At 41.8% G+C, this 15658-nt stretch overlaps 1 protein-coding gene across 5 annotated transcripts in view; it reads left to right on the top strand.

The window, feature by feature from the left end:
- Window positions 1-15658, top strand: part of BIRC6 (baculoviral IAP repeat containing 6) — a 170721-nt gene that overhangs the window by 81572 nt on the left and 73491 nt on the right. For all 5 annotated transcript variants that reach the window (XM_077343614.1, XM_077343600.1, XM_077343607.1 and 2 more), the window contains 9 exons: window positions 1061-1188; window positions 2209-2771; window positions 5196-5371; window positions 6464-6560; window positions 6934-7128; window positions 8467-8667; window positions 11741-12020; window positions 13667-13923; window positions 14694-14802. In XM_077343614.1, coding sequence (XP_077199729.1) covers window positions 1061-1188; window positions 2209-2771; window positions 5196-5371; window positions 6464-6560; window positions 6934-7128; window positions 8467-8667; window positions 11741-12020; window positions 13667-13923; window positions 14694-14802 — 2006 coding nt within the window. The remainder of the gene's footprint in view (window positions 1-1060; window positions 1189-2208; window positions 2772-5195; window positions 5372-6463; window positions 6561-6933; window positions 7129-8466; window positions 8668-11740; window positions 12021-13666; window positions 13924-14693; window positions 14803-15658) is intronic.

The following is a 15658-nucleotide window of genomic DNA, read 5'->3' as shown; positions in this document are numbered from 1 at the left end:
CTGGTGGAATGATCTCCCGGAAAAGCTGAGGGCCCTGACAGAGTTATCAGCGTTCCGCAGGGCCTGCAAGATGGAGTTTCTCTGCCAATCATTTGGTTGTAGCCAGGCTAGGGAGATCTGGTCCCTCCCTGTGTAGTCCCCTGTATAAGCCCAGTGAGTCACATGCCTGTCATCTGTACATGGCCATCTCTCCGGAGTGCAATGGTGGTTTTTCTGTAGACTTCTGGGGCCTGTTGTCATCGGCTAGGTGTGGGGAAGGGGAGGAAATAGTTTATTGTTGTTTGTGTTTCAAGCGATTTTATGTATTTACTAGCTTCAAAGCCCATTCCTAAGAATGGGCCTTGAAAGGGCCCCCTCCCCTGGGCCCCGGCCAGGCAGCTTAAGGTGGCTTTAGGCCGCAGCTCGCAGCCAGATCAAGTAGGGCAGGCAGGGGCTGGCCAGCTCATTAGCAGGCCCAGGACAGAGCTCGTTAGCAGGCCCAGCCTAGCAGGTCGGGAGGCCCTCGTTAGCAGGCCCAGCCTAGCAGATCAAAAGGCCTTCGTTAGCAGGCCCTGCTTAGCAGGCCAAGAGGCCCTCATTCTCAAGCCCTCCACCACAACCCTTTGCCCAGAGCCCTCTCCCCTTACCTGCTGCTAGCTCCAGGCACTGAAGCGCGTCTGAGAGCAAAGAGGCTAGAGTCCAGGGATGGAGGGTGGGAGCTGCAGGGGCAGGGCCAATCAGGGTACAGCCAAATTAGCCCTATTCCAACTTGGACAGCAGGACATGTCTCACCCCCCAGGCTTACAAATATATAGAGGAACCATGGATAAGGATTGCAATGGTCCTTGTCGACCTCACTGTGAATCACCATGAGCCGACTCTTCGAGAGGTGTTCGATAAATACAAGGATGGATGGATGGTTTGACTAGTTCAAAAAATTTAGTTATTTATATAGGAAAATAATGCTACTATCTTTGTTTCTAGTGGAAAGGATATAGTGACAAAGGCTAGAGAATTATTCCTGAAAATATAATTTCAGAGATTAATTATGGCACTTCCTTAATTCTCTTTCTCTCCCCAGGTTGGCCCGACAGCCACTCAAGCTATGCAAGAATTTCTTACTCGTTTACAAGTGCATCTTTCTTCAGCCTGCCCTCAAATGTTCAGTGAATTTTTATTAAAATTGATACATATTCTTTCAACTGAGAGGTAAATGATTGTTCAGTAATAGTACTTTGAAATATAAATTTTTATGGAAAGAATGTCCAGTATGTTCAGCCATAAGTTGTTTTCGATAGATTGTCTAGTATTGTCCAGTATGTTCACCTACATTGCACATGAATTGGAATGTTAAGAAGTTAGTGAAGATCTGATGCAGGGAAAGTATTGCTTCCTCCAAAGCCACCCTGAAAAATGCTAACCTGGTTCCAAACATACTGCTAGAAACTGTTTGATTTTGATTGTAAGCCATGACTTCTTCGGGTTTTATTATACTAGCACTATTCACATTTTCTAATTGCATACAAAAGCTAGAAATTTTACATTTTAAAAGGTTTAAGGCTACATAAGGTAAAATGCACAAGGGAAGCTGAGTGGAAGGAACGACTAAGTAAATCTGCTTACACAAGGAGGAGATGCACTGCGAAAAGTCGTATTCTTATGAGGTGTTTAAATAAGTGGAAGGAGGCAAAGAGTTGTCTGGAGGTTGATAGGGATCAGCATTAGAACAGGCTTAATGTTGGGTTTGTGGAAGATTAAAGGTGTGGTATGTACATTTACAAAGTTTATGATTTTTGTGGTCTTGTTCTTCTGCATGTAGCCTCTGGCAGCTAATAAAGTTCTGGTTCTGGGCTTCGCATTGTAGAAGCGTGGGTGGGTAACTGCACTGAACTGAAAGAAGTTGCTTTAGCAAGCTGTTTGTGTGGATTAAACCCAAAAGCAGACTTTTAATTATTCTGCTTCTTCTTGGCCTTGTGTTAGAAATCCTGATTCCAAGCTCTTTCCCCTATGGCAGAATGTGTTGTGGGTGATGAAGAATTGCAGCTATCTATTTAAAAATTATACCATACTTTAAAATCTGTAAACAGATGTCAGTGTGACTTACAACCCAAAAACCTCACTAAGTTTCAAAGCATTATTCTTGACCTGGCAGCAGCTTTGTTACATGAGCATTGATTTTTCATGCAAATCTGTCCTCAAATTTTAACTATTCATTTCATTCACCTTTAGGGGTGCATTCCAAACTGGCCAGGGGCCTCTGGATGCACAAGTGAAGCTTCTGGAATTTACACTTGAGCAAAATTTTGAAGTTGTTTCAGTTAGCACGATTTCTGCCGTTATTGAATCCATCACGTTTTTGGTGCACCATTACATTACATGTGCCGACAAAGTCATGTCCCGCAGTGGATCTGACAGCTCAGTAGGTGCTCGGGCATGTTTTGGAGGACTTTTTGCCAATATCATCCGGCCAGGGGATGCCAAAGCAGTATGTGGGGAGATGACAAGAGATCAGCTCATGTTTGATTTGCTCAAGCTGGTCAACATTCTGGTGCAGCTGCCACTTTCAAGCAACAGAGAATATAGTGCCCGGGCTCAGGTGGCCAGCAGCACAATGGATAGTGTTTCAGATGAAGAAAAGGTTTCAGGTGGAAAGGACAGCAACGGAGGCAGCAGTGGTACTCAGGGCTCAACAGCATATGTGGCTGACCTAGTCTTGGCTAACCAGCAAATTATGAGCCAGATTCTGTCTGCTCTGGGGCAGTGTAACAGCAGTGCTATGGCAATGATAATTGGTGAGTATTTTAAGTTACTTGTTTTCTGTTGTTTATACATCTATCCTGCTCTTCCTGTAAAATTCTCAGAGTGATTTATAATTCTCTAGCAATCAGCTGGTGCAGGGCATATTGCAGGGCTAGACCAGCTTGGATTTCCAAGCACTAAGATTGCAGTTTTTAAAGTATTTATCTCCTGTATTCATATAAACAGGAATACTTGTGCAATTAGAGATGCCCTCCTAAATTAATGCCTCATAGATAGTTGGGCTTATTTCCTTTAGCCATGTAACATGAATAAGTTAAATACATCCAGCAAAAATTGCTAGAATTTACATCTACATCTAAACTGTAGTTTACAGATCTACAATTTACATCTACATGTAAACCGTAATATACAGATTGGAACCTTGGAACACATCTATTGTAATAAAATTGGGGGGAAGAGGACATGGTAAAAAAGAGTGCACATTGAAAGTCTCCAAGTGAACCTTAAAATAGCTTTGTTAGGATGTCTCCTAAGGCAGTGGTCCCCAACCCCCAGTCCGGGATCGGTCCCGATCCGTGGATCAGTTGGTACCGGGCCGCAGTTCCTCCTCGTCCTCCCTGGCTGCAGCCTTGGGGGCTGCCCTGCCATTCTGCCGCCAGCTCACCTTTGGTGCTCTCCAGCAGCCACTATGGCTGGGACTCCCCCTTGGCGTGGCACTGCGCATCTGCTGCTGGCAGCACCTCCCAGTGGGCAGCAGGAAGTCAGGGGCACCAGCAGGAAAGCAAGTGGAGCAGGGGCTCAGGCAGCGGCAGCGACGTCCCTTGACAAAAGACTACACCCCCCCCCCCCCGGGCCTCAGCAAAATTGTCAAGCATTGACCGGTCCCTGGTGATAAAAAGGTTGGGGACCATTGTCCTAAGGGATATGAATAAGGAAAAAACAGTTTACAGCAAGTGTTTTGGACTGGACACAGTTTACTGTGGAGTAAACTACAAAACTGGATGCAGAAAAACTACACAAAGCTAAAGTTTGATTAAGTAAAATTTGGTTTATTTTAGGATATTGGAATGAGCCTCTTGTGGCGCAGAGTGGTAAGGCAGCCGTCTGAAAGCTTTGCCCATAAGGCTGGGAGTTCAATCCCAGCAGCCGGCTCAAGGTTGACTCCGCCTTCCATCCTTCCGAGGTTGGTAAAATGAGTACCCAGCTTGCTGGGGGGTAAACGGTCATGACTGGGGAAGGCACTGGCAAACCACCCCGTATTGAGTCTGCCATGAAAACGCTAGAGGGCGTCACCCCAAGGGTCAGACATGACTCGGTGCTTGCACAGGGGATACCTTTACCTTTACCTTTAGGATATTGGAGCAAATAATAGAAGAAGAAGAAGAGTTGGTTCTTATATGCCGCTTTTTCCTACCCAAAGGAGGCTCAAAGCGGCTTACAGTCGCCTTTCCATTCCTCTCCCCACAACAGACACCCTGTGGTGTGGGTGAGGCTGAGAGAGCCCTGTTATCACTGCTCGATCAGAACAGTTTTATCAGTGCCGTGGCAAGCCCAAGGTCACCCAGCTGGTTGCATGTGGGGGAGCGCAGAATCGAACCCGGCATGCCAGATTAGAAGTCCGCACTCCTAACCACTACACCAAACTGGCTCTCAATAGCATGTAAATTACCTGTGGGAATGGAAACTTTATTCCCCTGAATATTTTATTTCTAAATAGCAACATTTTATTCTGTATTGGAATAAGAATAAAGTGAAAGATTCTGTAAAAGAAGACCTTTTCTTATATGCAGCTTTGCATTACATAAATATTACAGTAGAGTCTGTATGGAATTTTTGAGTAGAGTTTGTGTGGCTGTTCTTCTGAAAAAACAATTAAACCTGTCAATTTTCCATGACTTTCATTTGTCTGCCTATACACCTTTTGTATTACAACATTAAGAATTTTGTTCTTGCAACTTTCTGGATTGAAATCCAAAGAATTATTTCCAAAGAAAATATTTTCCAAGAGGGATGATGGTATTTAGGAGGTTTTCTTGTACATGGGTTGTGTCCTTCTGGAGCAGTAGAAAAACTCAAAAGAATAATCACTTTATTATAATCACTTTTTAGATGAAAGAGGTACTTCTGCCGTTTTATTATCTTAGTTTGGCAATGTAAGCATGAAAAGAAAAATCCTGCATTTGCTATTAGCTTGCATTGAAACCTCAAAAGTGTGAAAAGCTGGCTTAACTATACTGGAAGATCTAGCCAAACTTCTGTCTACTTGCCATTCATTTTAGTCATACACAGAAATTAAGCTTACTGTTGTGCCTGCAATTCTGTTTTTGGCAGCATACAGAATACCCGACTGTTTGCATTGTTATTTGACAATATTTGAATAGATTAAATGAACCTACTGTTTTTGTACTAAGCCTATTTTTCTCTGGTTTACATGAATATGCTGTTGCTCTTCTCAGGTGCGAGTGGTTTACATCTTACAAAACATGAGAATTTTCATGGAGGACTGGATGCCATATCAGTTGGAGATGGCTTATTTACTATCTTAACAACACTCAGTAAAAAAGCCACCACAGTGCAAGTGATGCTTCAGCCAATTCTTACCTACATGGCCTGTGGGTATATGGGAAGACAAGTAAGTGTCTGAATATCACAGTATAAAATTATTTTATTGGACATAATCCTTTCTTCACTGCAGCTGTGTGTGTGCTGTCATTTGGTAGAGACTATTGGCACCTGTCTCCAAGCTACAGAGCATTGCAGAGATAAAGGCCTCTGTTGTGGGATGCATGGTGCATCTCTGAATGGCTGTGGCAAGACCACCTGCACTGGCCCTGGTACCCCATCTGTTCTCATATGTGGGATTTACAAGGGAAGTGCTGGTATCCTTTATACAGGGATGCATTTCTGGGTACTTGTCTTTATTTGTTACTTCTTTGTTCATTACACTCTTATCCTGTTCATGGACATAGCTGGACAGTTTTCCGTTTCTCAGACAGTCTTTCTTCTTGGTTTGATGTTTTCCTTTCACTCTTCAAAGAGTGCCGTATCTAATGGGAGAATGTTGATTAATGTGGACTTGAGCTCAGCAGTGTCTTTAGAATGTTTCAGTGGCTTGGTTTTGCTCATGAGCAGTCACCATATATGTGCTGGGAATTTTTCCCCTCAAACCTAACACAGATCAGTCAATCCTGTCTTAAAGCGCCTTTCCTGCAGTGTTAGGCATGACTAGCTGCTTTGAGTCATCTGAATATATTTTCTTTGCCTGCACCTTGTCTCATCTTAAAAACACATTACTGGCTGGGTTACAAAGATTGATTTCTTAATAGATACAGAAGATGGATAGATGATAGATGAATAATTGAACTCTAGTTAGTCTTTCATTTCTTTCCAGTTGTGCCTCTGTTAATCCATATTAACTCTGGCTTAAAAATAGAAACCCTAAGCCTCATCTGCTTTGAAAAGTATAACTTAGTTTTTGGCCTTGCTTCAGGATGTCATTACTGTTTTATTTGATTAGTAATCATTTTAAAGGATGTTATACATATAGCTTGTAAAGATATCAGAATTGTTAATTTCATGACAGCTTAATGCTTGGAGTAACAAACAAATGGGTACATATTCATTTTTGTATGAATAAATTAACTCGCATTATTTCAAAAATTATCAGTCTGTTGGTATAAAATCAGACCAATGAAATCTTGTGCTTTCCATGTGTTTGCTATAGGGTTCTCTTGCTACTTGCCAGTTGTCTGAGCCCCTGCTGTGGTTCATCTTAAGAGTTCTGGATACCAGTGAAGCACTGAAGGCATTTCATGATATGGGTAAGAATGTCTTTCCATCTTCATGATTATACAAATATGGTCAAGGTCTAAACAGCCCCATATGTAACTTTCATATACATGCCAGATGCATTTATATACTCTGCGGTGCATACTGCTACAAAGTTTGCTGATCCTTTGGGAGCAGCTTTTCTACTGGAGGAGGAGCTCAGAATCCCACTCCACAGGGTAAATCTGAACAAACAAACAACCATCCATCCATCCATGTATCTCAGCCCAAGAAACTGGCATATTAATATTACAAGCCAGTTCTAGGACAGATTTGCCAGATTCTGATTAAAATGCGGAGAAGCTTAGTTACTGTTTTCCATGTTGTCGGCCTAAACATTCATTAAGTTTCTGTTTTTCCTTATAGGAGGTGTTCAACTCATTTGCAATAACATGGTAACCAGTACAAGAGCCATTGTAAACACAGCAAGAAGCATGGTGTCAACTATTATGAAATTTCTAGACTCTGGCCCTAGCAAGGCAACAGATAGTAGTTTGAAAGCAAGAGTTCTAGCTTCAGAACCTGATAATGCAGAAGGAATCCACAATTTTGCACCATTAGGTATGTTATGTGGTGATATGGTATGGTAGCAAGAAGGACACTGGATTATTTGCTTAGAAATGTCTAACATTTACCAATAAATCTAGTTTGCATTTCAATAGTTGAAGAAGGTGGTGTATTTAAGAGTCTATGACTGAATAGCATCATAAATGAGATTGGGGGGATCGAAGTATAAATATATTGAAGTGTATAGCTATTAAAACACATAATGCTGTTGTTGTTGTTGTTATTATTATGCTCCATTGTTATTTCAGTTTCAGATCCGGCTGTATTGCAGTGTACATTTGTGTGAAGCTGTAAATTGTTGTGTGTGCAGAGGTTAATTAATAGCAACCTGGTGTCTTTAGTATTTCACAAACTGTTGCCAAGCTTGCTTATTGCTAAACAGCAAAAAGTGAAATTATTTGACAACTGAGATTAAAACCAGTATCATTCTAGCCCCAAGAATAGAGGTTTTTTGCCTCATGGAAGAAAGGTTGTTGATGAACTTAATATGCAGTGTCCCTGATTTCTTAATGATGGATGTACACACTTTTCTTGGATGCTTTAGGATGCTTAGGGCTGATCCTGCGTTGAGCAGGGGGTTGGACTAGATGGCCTGTATGGCCCCTTCCAACTCTATGATTCTATGATTCTAATCAGTCATGGAAATGGGCTGGAACTGGCTATCTCTTCTGGAGTTCTAATTCCCACTGGCCTTCTTTCACCAGCAAATAAGTATTATTACTTTAGCATTAATATTAGAAGAAGAAGAGTTGGTTCTTATATGCGGCTTTTTTCTACCCAAAAAAGTCTCAAGGGGCTTCCAATTGCCTTCCCTTTCCTCTCCCCACAACAGACGCCCTGTGAGGCAGGTGAGGCTGAGAGAGCCCTGATATTCCTGCTCAGTCAGAACAGATCTCTCAGTGCTGTGGTGAGCCCAAGGTCGCCCAGCTTGATGGCACATGGGAGAGCGCTGAATCAAACCCGACTTGCCAGATTAGGTCTGTGCTCCTAACCACTACACCAAACTGGCTACAGTTATGGCTCATCAGGGATTGAAACACATTTCAAATTGATTTCTTTCCTGAAGAGAGAGGAGACATACGGAAATGCTTGGCAGAGGATAGATTTGCTGATAACAGAAGTAAACTGCATATATGTATATGGAAATGTAGGGAAATCTGTTTAACCACAGTCTTATTTGATCCACCCTCTTTCCACCCACTCCACCCCCAAAATCCAAACACTATATGCAGGTAAGCTGTTGCCCTTTTTAAAAACTAGCATGCCCATCAGGTGTCATTTACTGTTGAAAAGCTTTACACAACTATTTTAATATCAATTGTTTATTTGAAGGTTCAATTACATCAAGCAGCCCTACAGCCCAGCCCGCTGAAGTATTGTTACAAGCAACTCCTCCCCACAGGAGAGCTCGGTCAGCTGCATGGTCTTACATCTTTTTGCCTGAGGAAGCCTGGTGTGACCTTACAATTCATCTCCCTGCCGCTGTGCTGTTAAAAGAAATACACATCCAGCCTCATCTTGCATCTCTTGCAAGTGAGTATAATTAAAGTTCACAGCATTTATCATATAACGGACAGAAGAAATTGAAATTTGGATAATAAAACACTTTAGGGATAAGAGTGCTTTTCTCATTGTGATACACAGCCAGAGCTGGCCAGATAGCTCACGGGATTGTATCTAGACTACATTTTCCACTTGAGAAATTTTTGCCTATTCCACCTTTCTGCTGCAGGCCTCCCTCAGATTGTTCCTCAGTGTCCCCCATCCCTCAGGAGCAGCATTTTATGGAGGTCAGTGGGTTGCAGTGAAAGTGAGAAGGCAGGGAAGTTTAGTTTGTCTTTGTGGTTTCTATGCAGTCCTGCATGGGACTGCATGATTGCAGGCCAGCCTTCAAGAAAAGCTTCCAAGCTTTTCTATAGAACCTTCTTGGCTTCTGGACTGCTCCTCCCCTCTGTCTTCAGGAGGTCTCTGTTTCCATGCAAAGAGTCATGTGACAGGGGCAAGATGATCATTCCCCCCTCAGTTCCTCTTTTGCCACCATGATAAGAAGATGTGCTTCCACATGCTGTTTTGTGAGGCCTCTAAATTGGTATTCTGAAGATTTTGTTACTAAAACTGTGGTAGGATGACTCTATTTAAAAATGCAGAGCAAATATGGCCCAGAATGACAGCCAGTCTTACAAGAGGGCCACAATGTGGCCACAGGCCAAGGCTGTAGGTGCTTCATTACCAAGCCATGAGCTAGAAGAGCAGCAGCACTATGGGAGAAAGCCCTGTGCACTCCAGATCCTCAGGGGGAAAGCCATCCCCAAGTGGACAAGAGCTTCAGCACCAACACTCATTATCAGAGCAGCAATGTCATGCCGCCACTCCAAGGTCAATATGAGAGCCACCTCTGAAAAAGGCAAAAAAGAAGGCAGAAACACCCACAAAGAGCCAGGCCAACTCATTCACCATCAACTCAGCATTGGTCAGGTTTCCCTCAGAATCAAAGATGTCCATAACTACAGACTTGTCCTCCTATTAAAACTTGTCAGTCTTCCCAACACCGATGCTGACAGTTGGTACTGCCTAGGAGTCAAACACCAACAATGTTCAGATCCAAGTCAACCCAGTGCTAAGATTCACCACTGAGACTCACATTCAAAGCATGCTCACATTCAAAGCACACTCACCATTGAGAGGGTGCTTCAATACCAAGACTTCTCGGACAAGGTCTTTGATGTTCCTCCCATGTCACAAGATAAAGGACATTCATATGTGCATCCACACAATCAGTGGATGTCTCAACAAAATCCATAGAGTCTGTACCCATTTATGTTTCCTCCACAATGGGGATTGATGCAAGTCCCATGCCCATGGCAACCTGCAAAGGATTCTTTGAGATCCAACACAATTGGCAGCTACAGTTCCATATAGTTGGGCAATCTCTCAACCATCGTTCTGACCCAGAGAAGATACTTTGTCAGATGTCAGAAGTAGATTCGGAGAGTACTTCAGTGCCATTAGTGAAGGACCTAGTTGCTGTTTCATCACTTAACTGGTAACTGCTGTTCATCAAGTGGTCTTCTGTGCAGGCACACATCCCTCCCTGCCAAAGGTACAGGGACCTCCTCCCAGCAGTGAAGGAAACTCTGCCTCTGTCATGTGACCCTTTGTGCAGGAAAGGGGTTCCCTGGAGTCAGGGAGAGAAGGGAGCACTCCAGAATCAAGAAGTTTCTTTAGAAAAGCTTAGAAGCTCATCTCTTAGGATGGCCTGCACAGGAAACCACATATTAGCCTTGACTAGACGCACTTTCGTTGGCAGGGTGATGTCTCTGCTTTTTAGGATCTCATAGTTAGCTAAGCCATAGATTAGATTAGAAGTTACTACAGATTACTTAGCATTATGTGGGGTTGCTGGAAAATTAGAATATGCAGTAATATAGTATGTGCTTGACATTTAGTAAACAAATTTTAAAAGAACCTCTTGCTAATTTTATGTTCCAGTAGCAACAAATTCTTGCATTGAAATAATTGATGGGGGGATCGTGTGGTTTAAATGTTACTTTCTAACAATTTCAAAGCTTTGCAGAAATTATTATTGAATAATATAAAAATAAAAAATAATATATCACATATTTCCTTCGCATGGTTTAAATTTAAACCATAAAACCCCAGAACCTGAAAGCACTGGACCATTGCCAGAGTATTTTTAGCACACCCCAGTAATTGTACTTAATGAAAAACTGGTAATTGTGATTGATCTATTTAAATAAACTTTTATTCTCTTCCATGGAGTCACTAACTTGGTTTCACTGTCATTTTTCATAGCAACACTTGTATTGTTTGTTAGTTCTAAATTAGATTTGTTATTACAATATTTTGCCACTATTATATTAGACATAGAAATAAGAAATGTAGCTTTTTTATCCCCTGTCCTCACTTTGAAAATCACTAAAACATGAATACTCTTTCTGCCTCAATTCCCAGGAATAATCAGCTTTGAAACTGTCAGGCTTGCCTAGTATTGTATTGGCTGTGACATTCATTTAATGTTAATATTATGAAACAATGAGTCTTTAAAATTGGAAAGATTTCCATGGACAAATAGAGCATTGGGAAATTATTTGTTCTTGTAAAAACTCTTTGTTATATCATTGTCTTGCTTTAAACTAGACTATGGTGATGTAAGAGCCTTTGAATGTAAGAGCCTCTTGTGGCGCAGAGTGGTAAGGCAGCCGCCTGAAAGCTTTGCCCATGAGGCTGGGAGTTCAATCCCAGCAGCCGGCTCAAGGTTGACTCAGCCTTCCATCCTTCCGAGGTCGGTAAAATGAGTACCCAGCTTGCTGGGGGGTAAACGGTCATGACTGGGGAAGGCACTGGCAAACCACCCCGTATTGAGTCGGCCATGAAAACGCTAGAGGGCGTCACCCCAAGGGTCAGACATGACTCGGTGCTTGCACAGGGAATACCTTTACCTTTACCTTTATGGTGATGTTGTGTTCAGCATGCTTCTTTATGGTTTCATACTTTAAAAGTTTTTTACATTAAATGCATGAAATCTGTGTCTTCACATTTTAACCAAGAGTTAACCTGTGTATCTGCTTGTATTCTGTTTCTACAGCTTGCCCTTCATCAGTATCAGTTGAAATAAGTGCTGATGGGGTGAACATGTTGCCCTTGTCTACACCTGTTATCACAAGTGGTCTTACCTACATAAAAATTCAGCTTGTAAAAGCTGAAGTTGCCTCAGCTGTTTGTCTGCGCCTTCACCGCCCACGAGATGCTAGTACATTAGGCCTCTCTCAGATAAAATTGCTTGGGCTCACTGCCTTTGGAAACACTTCATCTGCAACAGTCAACAATCCATTCCTTCCTTCTGAAGATCAGGTATCCAAAACAAGGTATGCATTGTCAATAGACAGAAGAAAAGTTGGCATATCCTGATGTTCTTATTTACCATCTTTTTAAAAACTTCATTAGTCCTGTACCTGTTCAAAATGTGTACAAATAGGGTGCTATATTAAGTCGGAGAATCTCTCTTTCAGAATAGAGATCACAGTGATAAAGCTAATTCTTCCAAGTACAGAGAAAATTCATGGAAGAAAAATTCAGAAAAACAGTTCATGGGTTTAAGACCTGTTGCCATTTTGGTAAAAGGGGTCTTGGGCCCAGAACTGGGGCTCTGAGTAGATGTGAGATTAGTACCTGAGGAAAGGAGGGAATGTGCTCAATGTGTCGAATGCAGTAAGCTGAAAATTTCACTTAAATTCATGGTCATTAACGTATATTTTTCAAAATTATGTATTTTTCAAAATCTTTAATCCTATAGAATATAATTGTTACTTTACTGTACACCTATGTCTTCATAGGCAAACTTCTGTTTTCGTCATACTGGAACTGCTGTGATTCACGCAGGCATTCCCATAGCACGCTTCTTTTTCTAAATATCTTCTTAAAAAGTAGTCCAAGTTGCACCCCCCCCCCATGAATATTATCTTAGGTTTCTGTGAGCTAACACCTCACAAGGTCCTGCATTGCAGCTATTGTTGCCCAACTCCTCCAAGTTAATTCTGGGTTGTCTGTTATGTCTGCATTTGACTAAACAGCGCTTGAAGAATATCGGCTACTCATTTAGCCAACCTTGAATAAAAGTCTAAATGTTCAGCTTTTATTTGGGTACATTCAGCTATCCCAAAGAGGAGGCAGCCCCTGCTGAGGAAGCACAGAGCTCTCATCACCCACTACCCCTGCTGGTCCTTTCAGGTCTGCAGGTGGTGGTGAGAGACCTTATCCACACACAGATCCTGGGGACTACTTCTTTTGTGGTGCATACTTTTTTTAAACATTGGCATTTGTGTCTATTTGATCTGGGGCAAAAAAAAGTTATTTCTGAAATATCCTGGATCCATAAAAAGTACCAATTTTTTTTAGTTCCAGTCAAGTCAAACTAAAAAATGCCAATCTGGTTTTGCCCACCAATCTACACATTGTTTTATGTTAACCTTACCACAAAGCTGTTTTTTAGTTCTATGGGCTATTACCTAAATTGTCCCAGCTTTTGTTTTAACCTCCATACAATGGTGGCTGGAATGCCTGTGTACATGCATAAAGATGCTTTAAAAATCAAAACCCAAGCAGACTCTGAGAATTATATAGGAAATCTAGAGAAGCTGCAGGGACAGTTGAGATACACAAGAGAAGAAAACCCAACTGCAAGTGTGTATAATATAAGTCAACTTTGAGTTGGTTGGACATATTGCACATTTAAAGATTAGGAATGGATGCACAGGTTTTGTTCTGTTAATGGTGGAATCTTCCACTGATGTTTGAGGATGGCTGCAGTGTGGAACTGGGACCTTTGCATCCATGTTTGTGTATGTGATTTTTTTTTAAGTTGAAGTATGCGGGAATCCCATTTGGCCATCGCTGACTCTGGAATGTTATGCTGTCACTGGGTTCTTGTTCAGCTGTGAAAGTGTCTTGATGAATATGAAGGCTGTTTCAACTATAACCTGATAGGCCCAACTTAGTTTCTTTTATGTTTCAGCATTGGATGGTTAAGGTTGTTGCACCACTGTCTCACCCACATAAGTGATTTAGAAGGAATGATGGCTAGTGCAGCAGCACCCACAGCCAATCTATTACAAACTTGTGCTGCACTGTTGATGTCACCATACTGCGGCATGCATTCTCCAAACATTGAGGCTGTGCTTGTAAAAATTGGACTTCAGTCTACCCGGATAGGCCTGAAGCTGATAGACATTCTTTTAAGGAACTGCTCAGCATCAGGAAGTGATCCTACAGGTATGAACGTAGTTTGCTGTGTAGTTTTAGGCAATATTCTTGTCGCTAAAGAGGTTTGGCATTGCTATGTGAAAAGTGTTGCATTTAGAAATCATTAGACTTTAACAATATACTTGTTGAAGTTCTTCACCTTGTAAGTCACTTTGCTGTTATGATTTCAAGCTGTTCTTTATCGCTGTGATTTAATTGGGCACAAACCAGCTCACAGGTGGAAAAAAATTGGCACATTCTTGGGCTGGTTTGGGGAAGATGCCTTCCCTGAACATTTATCTGATTTCTGGGGCCAGCCATTTAAACCTAACAGCAGAATGGCACCATTGAACAGTTAGGTTTAAAATGGCCTTCTGGCAGCCATTTAACCCTTTGATTTTGTTGCTCCCCCCTTTGAGTGGGGAAAGCAAAATTGAAGAGTTAAATGTCTGCCAGCCATTTAAACTTAACATCTGAGTGATGCAGAAGTCCACCAGGATAGTCATTTAGCTCTTCCTGAGTGATCCCCATTCCCTGACTCCTGGCTGCAACAAGCTGTGGCCAGGAAAAAAGAAGAAACAAAGTCCTTTTCCAGGGAAGCTTCAGCCAGTAGAAAGGGGGAACCAAACTTGCTGAACCAGTTCAGTTCAGGCAGTGCCTATTAGGGTCTGTTCGGATTGTTTTTAGGTTTGTGCCCATCCCTAGTCAGGAGTTTTTATCAGGCAACTATAAAGCATTTTCTGACATAGATTTCTCCACTCAGCTTTAATCAAACCTCAATTTTCTTTCCATGTGAGTAGACTTGAATAGTCCTTTGCTTTTTGGAAGATTAAATGGGTTGTCATCGGACTCCACAATTGATATTCTCTATCAACTTGGAACTACTCAAGATCCTGGAACAAAAGATAGGTAACGAATTTGCTTTTTTCCCAATCCAATGTAATTTATGTGTAATCTGGATATGGTCCATTCTATATCTTGGATACCATGCAGTGCATGAAGCTGGCCTACCAGGTGTTTGGGGGTGATTAACTAGCTCAAAGATAACAAATTAAGACTAAATCCTGGAAAGAGGGTAATGTTGGTTGGGAAGGAAGAGTTCTTGAAGGACAATCTTCTCGCCACAGGTTTTTTTTTTACACAATACACAAGCCTTTATTAGTGTGATAAATGGGACAATAGAATTAGTAGAACCATTACAGGCACGTAGAAGTCAAAGGATGACAATAAAATTAATAGAACCATTATACTAACATGTAAATAACAGAAATAAACAATTCTCAGCTTTGAAGTTTAACTACACGCATCCTAATGGCAGCTGACAAAAACGTTGGCATCCCCTCAATCAATACAGGCTTCTAGCTATCCATTAAGAACAGTACTTTAGCCTGGTGAGAAGAACATAAAAGCCCTTCTCCATTGTGGATTAATTACCATGTATACTCATATATAAGCCGAGTTTTTCAGCACAGTTTTTAACACTGAAAAAGCCCTCCTTGGCTTATATGCGGGTTATTGGAAATAACATCCTGCTTCCAGCCAGCCAGTCATAGCATTGCCTTCTGCAAAGGTCTTGAAAGCTGAGCTTGGTCTGGCAGCTTGTAGGACATCAACAATTTGACTGAGAGATTCTGGTCTTTTTTTCTCTTTCTTTTCCTAATCACTTCTTCCAAACTATTCTTATGGTTTCTGTGGGTGGGGTGGGGTGGGTTTTGGTGGTGCTTTGGGATTCACTGTTTCTTTCTCCCCGTGTTTCTTTCTTCTT

This window comes from Paroedura picta, chromosome 1, assembly GCF_049243985.1.
Source record: "Paroedura picta isolate Pp20150507F chromosome 1, Ppicta_v3.0, whole genome shotgun sequence".
NCBI lineage: Eukaryota > Metazoa > Chordata > Lepidosauria > Squamata > Gekkonidae > Paroedura > Paroedura picta.
The sequence above is the reverse complement of the archived record's forward strand: the minus strand, read 5'-3'. Positions and strand labels throughout refer to the sequence as shown.